Source organism: Leptodactylus fuscus, chromosome 1 (genome assembly GCF_031893055.1).
Source record: "Leptodactylus fuscus isolate aLepFus1 chromosome 1, aLepFus1.hap2, whole genome shotgun sequence".
In the NCBI taxonomy this organism is placed as follows: Eukaryota; Metazoa; Chordata; class Amphibia; order Anura; family Leptodactylidae; genus Leptodactylus; species Leptodactylus fuscus.
The window spans coordinates 192,622,221-192,635,510 of NC_134265.1; the positions used below are offsets into that span (position 1 = coordinate 192,622,221).

General features: G+C 42.2%; 1 protein-coding gene across 1 annotated transcript in view; it reads left to right on the plus strand.

The window, feature by feature from the left end:
* TMEM161A (transmembrane protein 161A) overlaps window positions 1-11,904 on the plus strand; it is a 28,042-nt gene extending 16,138 nt beyond the window's left edge. Inside the window, exons 8-12 of the mRNA XM_075280674.1 lie at window positions 1,302-1,445; window positions 5,450-5,563; window positions 6,442-6,616; window positions 7,594-7,690; window positions 11,206-11,904. Coding sequence (XP_075136775.1) covers window positions 1,302-1,445; window positions 5,450-5,563; window positions 6,442-6,616; window positions 7,594-7,690; window positions 11,206-11,486 — 811 coding nt within the window. The 3' untranslated portion in view covers window positions 11,487-11,904. The remainder of the gene's footprint in view (window positions 1-1,301; window positions 1,446-5,449; window positions 5,564-6,441; window positions 6,617-7,593; window positions 7,691-11,205) is intronic.
* The last annotated feature ends 1,386 nt before the right edge of the window (window positions 11,905-13,290 follow it).

Sequence of the window (13,290 nt, forward strand, 5' to 3'; positions counted from 1 at the left end):
GCTGCTTGTCATGGAAGAGATACCTAGTATTATGGTTCCCCATTTAACACTGTACTAAAATCTGCATGACATAAGCTTTCCCTAGCATTAGCTTATTGCAACCAGACATTTACTTTTTTTGCTTTGCATCTGTGAAAGAAAAGCAAGGGATTTAAAGCTGTGTATCTCCAAGAAAATGCCCTAAACCCTATAAAGAAATACTATTCAATTATTCAGTACAGCCAAAAACAGAATGGGAAGGCATTCATCAAATGCCCTACACCATTTTTGGCACAGTTAAAGGGGTATTCCCATAACCCTTGTTCACCAACCTGCAGGCTCTGTGCTCTGTTCACTTCTTCTTTTTCTCGGCACATTGGTGGGCGGGGTTTCACTTGCTCTGCTATCTGCTATGTTAGCAGTCAGTAATGAGGGATTGGTTGTAAATGCATTATCACAGTTTGAAGCTGATGTAGCAGAGCTGGATTTGAGTCAGCTTGCATTACATACAGAGGTAACGGACTCCTTATCTCAGCCCTTATCAGCCAAATTCAATTAAACCAGAATCAAAAATGCCGGAGCTTTCACCTCCCCCCTCCCCTATCTGAGGAGCTCCGTTACTGCTGCTGAGCACTCAGCCTCCCCCCCCTCCTCTCCCCCGAGAGCAGGCAGCTACGTCACTTGGGAACTGAGCAGATAAGCCCCATGGCCATAGAAACTGAGTGTAAATTATGAAGTGAATAAATGAAGATAGCGACCAAACAAAGCAGTTTTGATAAAGCAATGTATTTAGAAAAAGTCTTAAATCCACATAAACTAGCAGTATAGATGGGATGCTTTTCATAGGTCAACCCCTTTAAGTAGATGCAAGTGGTGTTTTTGTGCCAGACTCTTCACTTTTATAAATGTGGGTGAAGTGTGGGTGGTACTACCACTCACACCATATTCACTAAAATTTACACACAAAAGTATTACATGCCACCAAAATCTGTGATGGCCCCAAGACTGCTGTAGATTGCACCTAATGTAAGTCTTGATGAATCACCCCCAATGTTGATCAAAGGTGACACAATCCCTTAAAGTACGATTTCAGACTCCAATGAAAGAATTTTTTCATCCTGTAATAGGCTCCTCTCTACAGACTCCAGCGCAAAAAAACAAGTCTAGAGAATAAAATATTAAATGTGCTGGAAACTGTGGAAGGATGGCTATTAATGCAAAGAGTTACAGCCAGTGCAAATGAAAGGTTCCAGTTATAGTATGAGTATGTACATAGTGTATTATTTGCATGCTATTGCCCTAACTCCATATCTCTTTTTCAGAGTACCCTTTATTAAACTGGGTTTCAAAATTGCACTGGTCGCCCTATGTTCGTTCCTTGGTGCTTGTCTAACATTTCCTGGCCTGCGTTTGGCTCAGACTCATCTGGATGCTCTTAAGATGGCAGCCGACAGACCGATGCTTCAGTAAGTATACTGTTGAAATAGTAAATAAACAGTTTTTCTTAACTATCCTGCAGTAGCATTGTTTTCCTATCCGGACAGCTTAATTTTCTTATGCCGTGCTAGGAAATCGGGTGGAGAGAGGGGGATGCCATGTTTGTGACCACTGCTAAGCGCTCACTATGGTGGAGAACCTAAAATATGTGCAGGTCCAGTTTGCCCCTATTTAACTTTGTGTCCAGACAAATGGTACTAGTGTGCCTGTTGTCAAAAGACTTGTAAGGCTAGCTTCACACTGCTGTTTTTTGTCATGAAGCTGGAAAGTTTTGTGGCTTTAGGTTCAATAAAGTAAAAAAGCAAAATATAAAAAAGCAAAAAAAAAAACAAAGATGTAACTGCGAGGAAAAAATGGTAGTGTATTAATTTTTTTTCCGCACATTTCTCTGTATTGTGGTTTTGATGTTTAAATGGTCAAGAACATCATCCGATCTTTATCTTAGAAGAGCCAGTAGACCATTAGTGATCGAAGGACCTCATGCTACACTATTTTGTTTGGTACAATGCTGATCACTATTCTTTTATAATAGCTAAAAAAACAAAACAATAGAAATGTTTTGTGCAGATGTTAGCAAGCCCTCGGAAGGGGCAGCTAATTGTGAGGGTAGGGTAATTGTGACTGGTATTGAACGTGATACGTGGCACATGAAGCTTGGTGATTGTTAGGAAACCACTGTGACAGGTGCTGAATGTGAGGGGAAACTTCATTAAGGGGCACTGTGATCAGTACTAACTGAAAAACTTTCTAATATACTAAGTATACCTATTTTCTTCTCAGTTTATTAACCCCTTCCCGCCGATGGCATTTTTTGATTTTCGTTTTTGACTCCCCTCCTTCTAAACCCCATAACTTTTTTTTATTTCTCCGCTCCCAGAGTCATATGAGGTCTTAATTTTTGCGGGACAATTTTTTCTTCATGATGCCACCATTAATTATTCTATATAATGTACTGGGAAGCAGGAAAAAAATTCAGAATGGGGTGGATTTGAAGAAAAAATGCATTTCTGTGACTTTCTTACGGGCTTTGGTTTTACGGCGTTCACTGTGCAGCCAAAATGACATTCCAAAACGGTGTTAAAAATTTTTTTTTTCTAAAAGTCGCCATATTCCGACGGCCGTAACTTTTTTATACATAGGTGTACGGGGATGCATAGGGCGTCTTTTTTTGCGGGGCCTGGTGTACTTTTTAGTTCTACCATTTTCGGGAAATGTTATTGCTTTGATCACTTTTTATTCAAATTTTTATCAGAATTAAAACAGTGAAAAAACGGCGGTTTGGCACTTTTGACTATTTTTCCTGCTACGGCGTTTACCGAACAGGAAAAATATTTTTATAGATTTGTAGAGCGGGCGATTTTGGACGCGGGGATACCTAACATGTATATGTTTCACAGTTTTTAACTACTTTTATATTTGTTCTAGGGAAAGGGGGGTGATTTGAACTTTTAATACTTTTTATATTTTTTTTATTTTTTTTATTTTTTTTTTTTGCATTTATTAGACCCCCTAGGGGTGTTGAACCCCAGGGGGTCTGATCACTAATGCAATGCATTACAATGCTAATGCATTGCAATGCATTGCAAAAAATCATCATCTCTTTTGCAGGCTGCATACACCAGCCTGCAAAAGAGAGAATTTGCAGACCTGAGCTGTCATGGCAACGGGACGTCAGCCCTGGAGCATGCTCCAGGAGCCGGCGATCCCTGCCAAAATGGCGGCGCCCATGCGCCGCCGGGAAAATGGCGCCTCCGGCGCCTTTGACAGCAGCGCCGGAGGGGTTAATGCCTCCGATCGGTCCGGAGACCGATCGGAGGCATTAGAGCTGGTTGTCTACTGCTTAAAGCAGTAGACACCCGGCGGCTATGACGGCCGCCCGGCTCCCGGGCGGTCGCCATAGTTACAGACCCGACACGCGCCGTACTATTACGGCGCATGTCGGGAAGGGGTTAAAGTGTAACTAAACGTTTGGACAACTTTTGATTTTCTGGCAATATTTGTGACATTAATACATTTTGTAATGTATTTTATTAACAAATTTTGAATTCTTTCTGTGAAATCCTGCATTTTTTCACCCTTTCCCTTGCTCATGTATTGAGAGCTGTTCCTGCCTCGCACTGAATGTTACTGTATACAGGAGTACTGGCTGTGTAATATGTAGAGAAACTAAGGGTGGGGGAGGGTCACTTCAAACAACTATATCTCCGACATTCTAAAATGTACAAGCTGGATTTCACATGAAAGAGGAGATTCTTTTCTTTCAAGTTGCAGTGCTATATAAATTATTTCCACTGATATCAGGGATGAGATTTTTTATATCATATGTACCGTATTTTTCGGGCTATAATACGCACTTTTTTTCCTCCAAATTTGGAAAGAAAATAAGGTTGCATCTTATAGTCCGAATGTGGACTATAAGGGAGCTGAGGAGTTGAATTGCATCACTGCCACGCTGCTGTCGCCGCTGGCTTTCTGCACCGCTACCCAGCATCCGCCATTCTATTCCAGCGGATACCGGGTCTGTAAGGATAATGGCAGCCACTCTTCTGCAGAACGGTCGCCATAGCAACCATGTCTCCGCTGTAACTCTTACAGCAGAGACGCCAGAGCTAATGCCTGCAATTAAAGTCTTCTCTGCTCGCAGGCAAATTTAAAAATAGCCCCGGAGCTGGTTCCCACCAGCCCCATACCTTTAAAGTTGCAGGCCGGCTCCTACTGAAGGCTCTCAGGCCTGTCATACCAATATTACTATTGTGACTGGTCTATGACCAGCCTCAGTTGTAATGTAGAGAATCTCCCATACATGGCAATATTGCCGTCTATGGGACTTGCAATCAAATTATTGCAGTTTCTAGAACCCTAGGTGGAGGCTAATCAAATAGTAAAAATTAAAAAATAAACATATAATAAAAAATAAAATTAATGTAAACATCTAAATCACCTCCTTTCCCTAGAATACATATGAAGGTCCAAAATTACTGTGAAACACATACACATTAGGTATCCCTGTGTCCGAAAATGCCAGTTCTACTAATATTTTTCCTGTACGATGAACGTCAAAATCAAAAGTGCCAAACCGCCGGGTTTTTTCTCACCTTTTTGCCTCTGATTTAAATAAAAGGTGATCTGAGCAATAAACATTTCCCAAAATGGTAGATCTAAAATGTACATCTGACCCCGCAAAAAAAAAAACACTCTACAGCTGCAGGGTCAGTTGTCACTGTGGCCTTGCAGCTGTTGCAAAACTACTAGGGTTCAGCCGATCTTGAGATTTCAGGATCGTTTTTAAAATCTGATTTCCAATCATTTTCCATTTGATCCTGATCCTAATGCAAGTCAATGGGATTTTTTCTATCCTATCTATACTGCTAGTTTATGTGGATATACGACTTTTTCCAAATACATTGCTTTATCAAAACTGCTTTGTTTGGCCGCTCTCTTAATTTATTCACTTCATTGTTTACATGCGTTTCTATGACCATGGAGCCCGTTCTGAGCTTATCTGCTCAGTCCACAAGTGACTAGCTGCCTGCTCTCAAGGGGGGAGGGAGGGAGGGGCTGGGAGCAGCTCTGAGCTGTGTATGTCTCTGCCACAGACAAGCAACATAGCTCCTCAGATAGGGGAGGGGAAAGGTGAGAGCAACAGGATTTCTGAGCTCTTATCTCCTACTCTTCCACTTATCAGTCGGTTTAATCGAATTTGGCTGATGAGGGCTGAGCTAGGGAGTCCGGTACCTCTATATGTATTACAAACTGACTCAAATCCAGCTCTTCTACATCAGCTTTATACTGTGGTGATTCATTTACAACCAATCCCTCATTACTGACTGCAAACATAGCAGAGCAAGTGAAACCCTGCCCACCAATGTGCCGATAAAACCAGGAAGTGAAGAGAGGACACAGCTTGCAGGTTGGTGAACAAGCGTGATATGAATACCCCTTTAATATCTATAATATGACTTCTCTTATGCAGGTTTCTACTTCATGCCAGCTTTCTGCCTCCTGTCATTGTGGTATTGATGTGGATCCGTCCAATAACCAGAGACTTTCTTTTAAATGCACCAATGGGTAAAGAGACTGTACAGCTGTAAGTAAAGAAATAAACTAGAAAAGTTCTAGTGTTTCATTAATCTAGCTCAAGGCATTCAGAGCAGATCTGATATCTATTTCTAATGTCATTAAAGTTCTGGAATTTCTTGTTATATCAATTATTAATTATATAAACCACACCCAAACTTCCTGGATAGCTAAATGCAATTCCTCTTCTTACTGAACTGTTCTCCCAGGACTACACAGGCATGCTCGGCTTAGCCAAGCATGCTTGTATATCTGGTAGATACAGGGACACAAGTTGTTGCCAGACACTCTGGACAGTGACCTATCTCCTGTGAGATTCATCAGCATCTGCTATCGGGGAAATACAAATTTAAATGGTCAGTTGTTCCTGCTGACATCTGCAGCATTTGATGATGTTTCTCTCATGTTTATGGCCTTATTAAGTGTGCTGTCATAGTATTTCCCCACAGAAGCAAGTTATGGAAAGGGAATAACTTGCAGATCAGTGGGGGTCCAACTGCATAAACCCCCACTGAGCAGGAGAACAGGGAGACTTTCATCCTCCATCCCTCCCATAAAGTATATAGTATTTTATGCTATAGTATTAAAGTACATTTCCACTCTCTGAAGGAAAAACTTCAGGAGGTTTCTGACATAGAAATGGTCATCTGAATTTTAGCTCCCGTGTTTTGTTTTTTTTCCAGTGCAATTTGGTTTACAGTTAGATCTCTCAAAGAATCCCATGTGTGAAAAGGGCATACGTTACAATGGGGCTGGCTTATGAAATAAAAGCAACTAGTTAGGTATTGGCTTTTATTTTTAGGATTTACGTTCTTGGGTTTATTTTGTTAGGTTGTGTAGTGTCATACATGTAATTGTTTCAACAAAATACAATCTTTATCTTTCCAGCATGTCAAACTCTACATACAACTCTTTACGTCTGTGGATTATTGTTGTTTTATGTCTCCTCCGACTCTCCATGACCCGTTTACATATGCAAGCATATCTTGGATTAGCCAGTCACTGGGTTGAGCAAATGAAAAGAGAGGCTGGGCGAATCTCCATGTTAGAGATTCAACGTAAAGTAAGTAGTTAAAAAAAATAATAGAGAAGTCTAGAAATATCTGTACAAGACCCTGTATAACACTTTCAAGTTAATTTCTGTTACTTATTTCAAAACTTCTGCCAGACCTTTAGGCTAAAGCCCCAAGTAGCGGGCTGCAGTGAAAAAGCGCTGCAGGAAAAACCACAGCAGAAACGCAGACTTTCTGCTTCCGTTATATGTATAGGGAAACCGCAGGTGTTTCCGTAGGTATAATCAACATGCTGTGATTTCCAAAATCGCAATGGTTTTGGAAATCGCAGCATTTCCACTGTACTTATTTTTCTTCAATATGTGGATGGGATTCACATTTAGAAAATTTGGCTGATTTCTTCCAGAATCAGTACCCTGTACGTGGGTGGTGTCTACTATTACAGCACAGCTCCATTGAATTAAATGTGGCTGACCTAGAATACCACAAACAACCTGTTGATGGGTGTGGAGCGGACATCTTTTTATAATTCAGGAAAACCCTTTTAAGAAACTTATTACAGTGTTACTAGAAGGTAATGTCCATACGAAAGGTCTATTCCATTGTGCTTGAATAGAAATTTTAGTCAGACTGAGGGTGAGTTCACACCTGCGCTTGGTCTCGACTTTAGCCAATCCAGCGGGTTTCCGTCTTCTGTCCCCCGAGAAACTGGACAGGGGACGGGAACCCGGCAGTCAGTTTTGCAAAGTGACCGCCTGTATGCGTCTTCTGCCTGTCCGCGGCGAAACCGTGTATGGTTTTTTTTTTGTTTTGTTTTGTTTTTTCTTTGTTTTTGTTTTTTTTTTTTTTAAACTGGACACAAACTCAGACATGCAGGACTTTGTGTCCAGCTAAAAAGAAACGATTTTCCATGTCATGTCATTTCCTGTTGTACTTGTAAAATTGATATGATTTCAATCTGCATCTGAAAAAACTGTCATTTAATGGCTTGTGACCTGTTTATATCTCCCTTTTTATTTTCATTCAGATTTCCCGCATCTTTTGTTACCTCACTGTGGTGGCTTTGCAGTATTTGGCACCTATTATTTTTACTCTTCACTGTGTTCTGTTGCTGAAATCCATGGGTAGGTAAAACGAAAAAAAAAAAAAAAAATTCAATCAACAAAATGACCCATTGTAATTGAAAACTATGTCCAGGTCAGACAAAGACATGGTCCACCTTGGAAGCATGTAATTCACCGGGTTCCTAGTCACTGTTCATGTCTATTTCACTGCAAAAAGTTTTGTGCTGGTCTCCGTGACCAGAAAGTCAATAAGTGTACTATACAGTACACTGGAGAAGCACCATATAACACTTATTGTACTCCTTAAAAACTTTATCAGGGGGTATAGGGATCATTTTGACCCCAGAGATGAAGAGGAAATGTGCAGTGGAACCTGGAAATTTAAATTTCCACTCTGCAAAAGTGACATGGCGTCCAACCAAACCATCTAAACCTGGGCTCCAAAAATCAAATTGCGCACCTTCCCGACTGTGTTCTGCTTTGTGCCCACTTGTGACATTGCTATACCTGGGATACCCCACTTAATCTTGGTTTTAAATGCCATGTCTTGTTTGCAGGGATCCCAAGGTGCCAGTAAAGTGGAATTCTTCTACACAAGACCCCATTCTAAGGGCTAGTTCACACGTGAACTGCCCGCGCGGGTTTTGACACAGAGAGAGACGCGGCGAGCCGCGTCTCTCTCTTGTCAAAACCCGCCCGCCGCGACCATCGCTGTCGCGGCTTAACCCTCTGCTGTCGGCTCAAATGAATGAGCCGACATAGGAGGGAGCTGCCGGGGGCGGAAGCCGCGCGGCTGAGTCTGCGCGGCTTCCGCCTGAAGAAAGGACATGTCCTTTCTTTTCTCCGCTAGCAGCAGCTCGCCGCTAGCGGAGAACAGAAGCCCGGCGGTCTCCATAGACCACCATTATAAGGGGAGGTTTTGGACGCGAAATCCGCTGTCAAAAACCTCCCCTTATACTCACGTGTGAACTAGCCCTAACACTACACCTCAAATAATTCTTCAAGAGGTATAGTGAGTGTTAGCTTACCCAGATGTCATTTCACAGCAAATGGTGAAATGGAAATAAGTAAGCTGTACTGAGTATACTGTCCCCACTGTCTTCCGATTAGTATTTAGTGCTAGGTGGGCATTCTGGGAGTCAATTTTGATAGCTTTTCATTTGTAATCTCTAAAGTTGGGGCTTACCCTGATATATTCTCACACATTTCCCTTGCTGCTGCAGCCAGTTTGGCTAAAAATCTGTAAATTTTGGGGGTGTTTGACATCAGACAGGGGACTCAGAAGGAAAGAAGGTGCGGAAGTCAGCCGAATAATAGAAGTGGTTCCAGAGAAGCCACGTCTGGTGATGCCTGGTATCGTCCTGATGAAGCTCAGTCACTAGGGTCTCCATTGTATGTAGAGCTAGTACTTCATTAAGCCAAGAAATGAGCAAGGGAGGCGTCATAGTCTTCTAAGCCGCTACTAACGTAAACCCAAGAAGTCTACGGGTGGGTTTACGAAACTTCCAGGAAAATATGGAGAGTAGCAATGGGGCTGGGTCATCTTCCAAATCGATTCCTGTCACTTGCAAAATAACCTGTCTGACTCCAGTCCAGAAGGGGCGCAAAAGGGGACAACCCCACCAGATGTGGGTCATCGTACCTCAATCAGCGAGACATCTCCAGCATCTGTCAGAAGGGGAGGGGTAGATATTGTGAAGCAGGGCAGGGACTCTATACCACCTAGAAAGAATATTATAATTGGTCTCCTGTGCTCTACATGAGATGGAAAATTTATGACACGCACTGAAGGTCAGTGACCAGACCTCTGGGGGAAAGGAGATTCCCAATTCCCTAGCCCAACCATCCGTGAATGAAGGAGGCGAACCCCCCATCCAGCAAGAAATCATATAGGAGAGAGACTGTATGGGAAGGGGGTGAGGGGGAGATACAGAGATGTTCAAAAGGCAACAGAGGTCTATGGAGGTCGCGTGAAGACCTCAAAGAGGAGTAGAAGTGAGAGAGTTGGGTATATTGCTAATGGAAAGCAACAGTATCAGGACAAGATGTTCGGGTCATGAGCTCAGAGTGGGGAAGGAGCGAGGAGGCCGACGTAACCTGCCGAAAACGAAGAATAGGGGAGCTTAGCCGACAGCCACAGGGAAGTCTGGGTTGCCTGAGATAGGAGTCAAAGGGCTGTCGTTAGTGAAGACAAATCGTGTGGCACTATACCTACGACACACTCCCATGGTTTGACTCGCCACATAAGGCTTTCTTTCTTTTAACTCACTGGGGCTTCTTTAGGACATCCCATGATAATGTGTCCCCAATGATATAAATGAGAAAATTGGTTTCTTGTACTTGCTGTAAAATCCCTTTTTCTTGTTGTATTCATTGGGGAACATAAATCCCACTCTTTCTTTTTCCTGCCCTGAGCTGTTCGACGTTCTTTTTTGTGTTCAGGACATGTTGCTGGTGGTGGTTGGTTCCTTTTCCTCTGGTTCCTTTTCCTTTTCTCTCTCCTTCTGCCCCAGTACAAACTGGCTAGTATATACCTTACCCCAGAAAACTGTCTGCGGTAATAAAAGATTCCACCTTAGTGTTAAAGGCGTTGTCTGGGGAAAAATGGAAATCTCTACACTAATCTAAACACCTTCCCCCATCCTACTTTCTAAATAACATAATTAATCAAAAATGTATAGTTGCCCATATCCCCATCCACTCCATCATACTAGTCTTCCAGGCTTCTTCCTGCAGGATGGCTCATCCTTCTTTTCTGACTGGCAGTACTTGTCCCAGCGTTGCTCTACTGCTGATAATCCACTTCTTCTGTGCAGCTCCCGAGCATGCGCAGTAGATGTGGATCATCGCTACAGAGCAGAGCTGGGACAAGAGCACGCGCTGGCAGAATCAGAAAAGTAGGAGGGGCCGTCCCGCAGGAAGAAGACTGGAAGGAAGGAGGTTAGTATATGAAGGGGTTCTGTAGTTGAGCTGAGTAGTTTGGGAAGGGCTAGTAGTGGGCAGGATAGCTAGAGAGATTGGGAGGGAGGGGGGAGTCAGGTGAGGGGGGTTAATGTGGAAGTTACATAGCAGGAAACTGAACCAAATAAACAAATGCAGAAGGTACCAGGAGCTCCCAGAGAGACCTAGAAATCACTCAAAACATGGTTAGAGCTATTAATGGGTTAATAAATGCACCCATATAGGTTTACCAGACCATTTAAAAAAAAAAAAAACATTTTTTTTTTGCCTGGAAAACCCCTTTAAGCTAATATATACAGTAAATTAGTCGTAAATGACACTTATCACTTGTGAGTTGCCTAAGCGTTTCAAAGGCAGTTGCTTGAATTTTATGTCAACTAAAATGTCACATTGCACAACCCACATCTTCTAAATTCTTACAGGATTTTATTAGCATAATATAGTGACTACATTTATGTATAGAAACTTTAAAAATGTGGAAATGTCAATTCTTTTATAAATTATAAAATACTTTTTGGTATTACAAACTCTGCTTTTTGTAGCTATTTGTAGCAATGTGTAAGGTGTGTGTCATCTAACCTTCAATCATAATGTGCACGTGTGTTCATTTCCAGGTGATTATTCTTGGGGTCTGTACCCAGAGCCTATTGGTTTTACCCCTGTGGTAGAATCTTCTGCTGCACCACCCACCACATCTTCTGAAGAAGAGGAAGACTCTGAGGATGTTCAGATTGCAGTTGAGCAGATAATAGGGGCGCTGGGAGCATTTCGAAACCTTTTCTCTTCCACTTTCTTTCGTGGCCTCTTTGGCTTTTTGACCTGGTGGGTGTCAGTATGCCAGATTGTTACTAGTCTGTTTGGTTTGTACTTCCATCAGTATCTAGGTGCCTCCTAGAAAAACATGGGGAAAAAAATCAAGAGGGGGATGCTAAGACACTGTTGGACTTTTGGGTAGATACCCAATGCCTACAATTCATATGCAAAATAGCCAAAGTAACCTTAAAAGAAAAAAGACTTTGAAATCCTTGACAACAATAATCTAGCATGAGAAGGAGAGTGCAAGGAGGAAGAAACCTGGACCTGAATGTAGCTATCCTGCTTGTAACCAGACAAATGAGGTACTTACTGTAGTACTATATGGACTCATTCTGAGATTTTTAATTTGGTTTTATTTCATGTGGTTTTTTTTTTTTCTGTTTTCTCATCAGAGCTGATTTTATTTGGTTTGGCACATATTATTGTAATAAATTGGGACATTTTGGCCCAACTGTGATATTTTCACATCATCTGTAAATTAATAAAAATAATGTAAACCCACAATGACAAAATGTGTCAAAATAAAAGTTGTGTCCTTCATGTAAGTACTTTTTACAATAATGGTTGATATGTACTGAACGTGGTAGAGCAGAAAAAATGAAACCCAGAAACTGCAAGTAACTTCATGTTTTCTCATCACCATACTGTACTTGATATGATTCCATATCATTAGGACATGTTCCATTAACTACCATTTGAGAGGGCATGCAGTGATTTTTATTTTTTTTTATTTTTTTTTTTTTTCTTGTAAATCGCAGTGTGTTCTGGCTGTAAGAAGATCAAGCTGTAATTCCTGAATGTGACTAAATAGTTTGTAAAAGCAAAAATTGTTCTTCAGACAATAAAACTTCACACTGAATATGGTAATGTGAAGATGCTGAAATTGAAGCTGCTAGCTGTGTCTCACTCACAGCAAGGAATCCCAGCAATAGCTGACGCACCAATCCACACCTGTACACTTCCAGCACACACTGCGTAAGCAAAACTGTTTCTCGCTAATTTCATTGGGGGGGGGATGGGCACAGCACCATAGGTATGGACCTGGCCACTAGGAATTTAACACTAGGAAAGGCAAAAGATGTTGGCTTTGGGCTATACCCTCTCCACAGACTCTGTTAACCAGTTTTAGCCTAGGTCTGCGTAGGAGGCAGACACAACCTTACCCAGGTCTTTTTGTCTTACATCGTTTATATTTTCTTTCAAGTGCAGGGTTTATATTTTTCTTTCAGTCTTCACACCAGTTGTACCCCCTGCAGGCCAGAATGCTGGTGACCACATTACCATGTGTGAGGAACACCAAAAGGGTGACCTGGTGGCACTTGAAGATGGTGGATAAGGTGAGTATGCAAGAGTTCCCCCCTCCCCAAGAGCCCCTTGAGCTTCTGGGCTTACCTATCCTGGAGTCTTTCTTTCTGGGGCCCTCAGTTTATCTGATGACCCCCCCCCCCCATTTCTTTAAGTATATCTGGGGTTTTTTTTTTTTTGGTTTTTTTTTTAAAGCCTCCAGTGGTCATTCTGGAGCTTCTTGCTGTTCTCCTCGCTTAGGATGCTTCGTTGCCAGACACGGCTACTACTTAGTCCCCCAGCCTTACCAAGGACTAGGCTGCAACAACGCCTGCCCCCTCTTTGGGCTCCAGGGCTACTAGGAATCATGCTAGCCTCCTTTTGGCCCAAGGGAGGTCCCATCTTCTTCCCTCAATACCCTGGCTGCAGATCCTGGAAAGAATTCCTTGGAAACTCCTGGTTTCACCCTCAAAGTGTTTGTGGTGTGTTTTGTTTTTTTTTTCTTTCAGAGTTGTTTTTTTTCTGGGGGGTTTTCTGCAGCTACTGCAGTTCTTCGGGATGTTTTTTCTCCAGCTACTTGCAAGACTCAGCACCTTGGA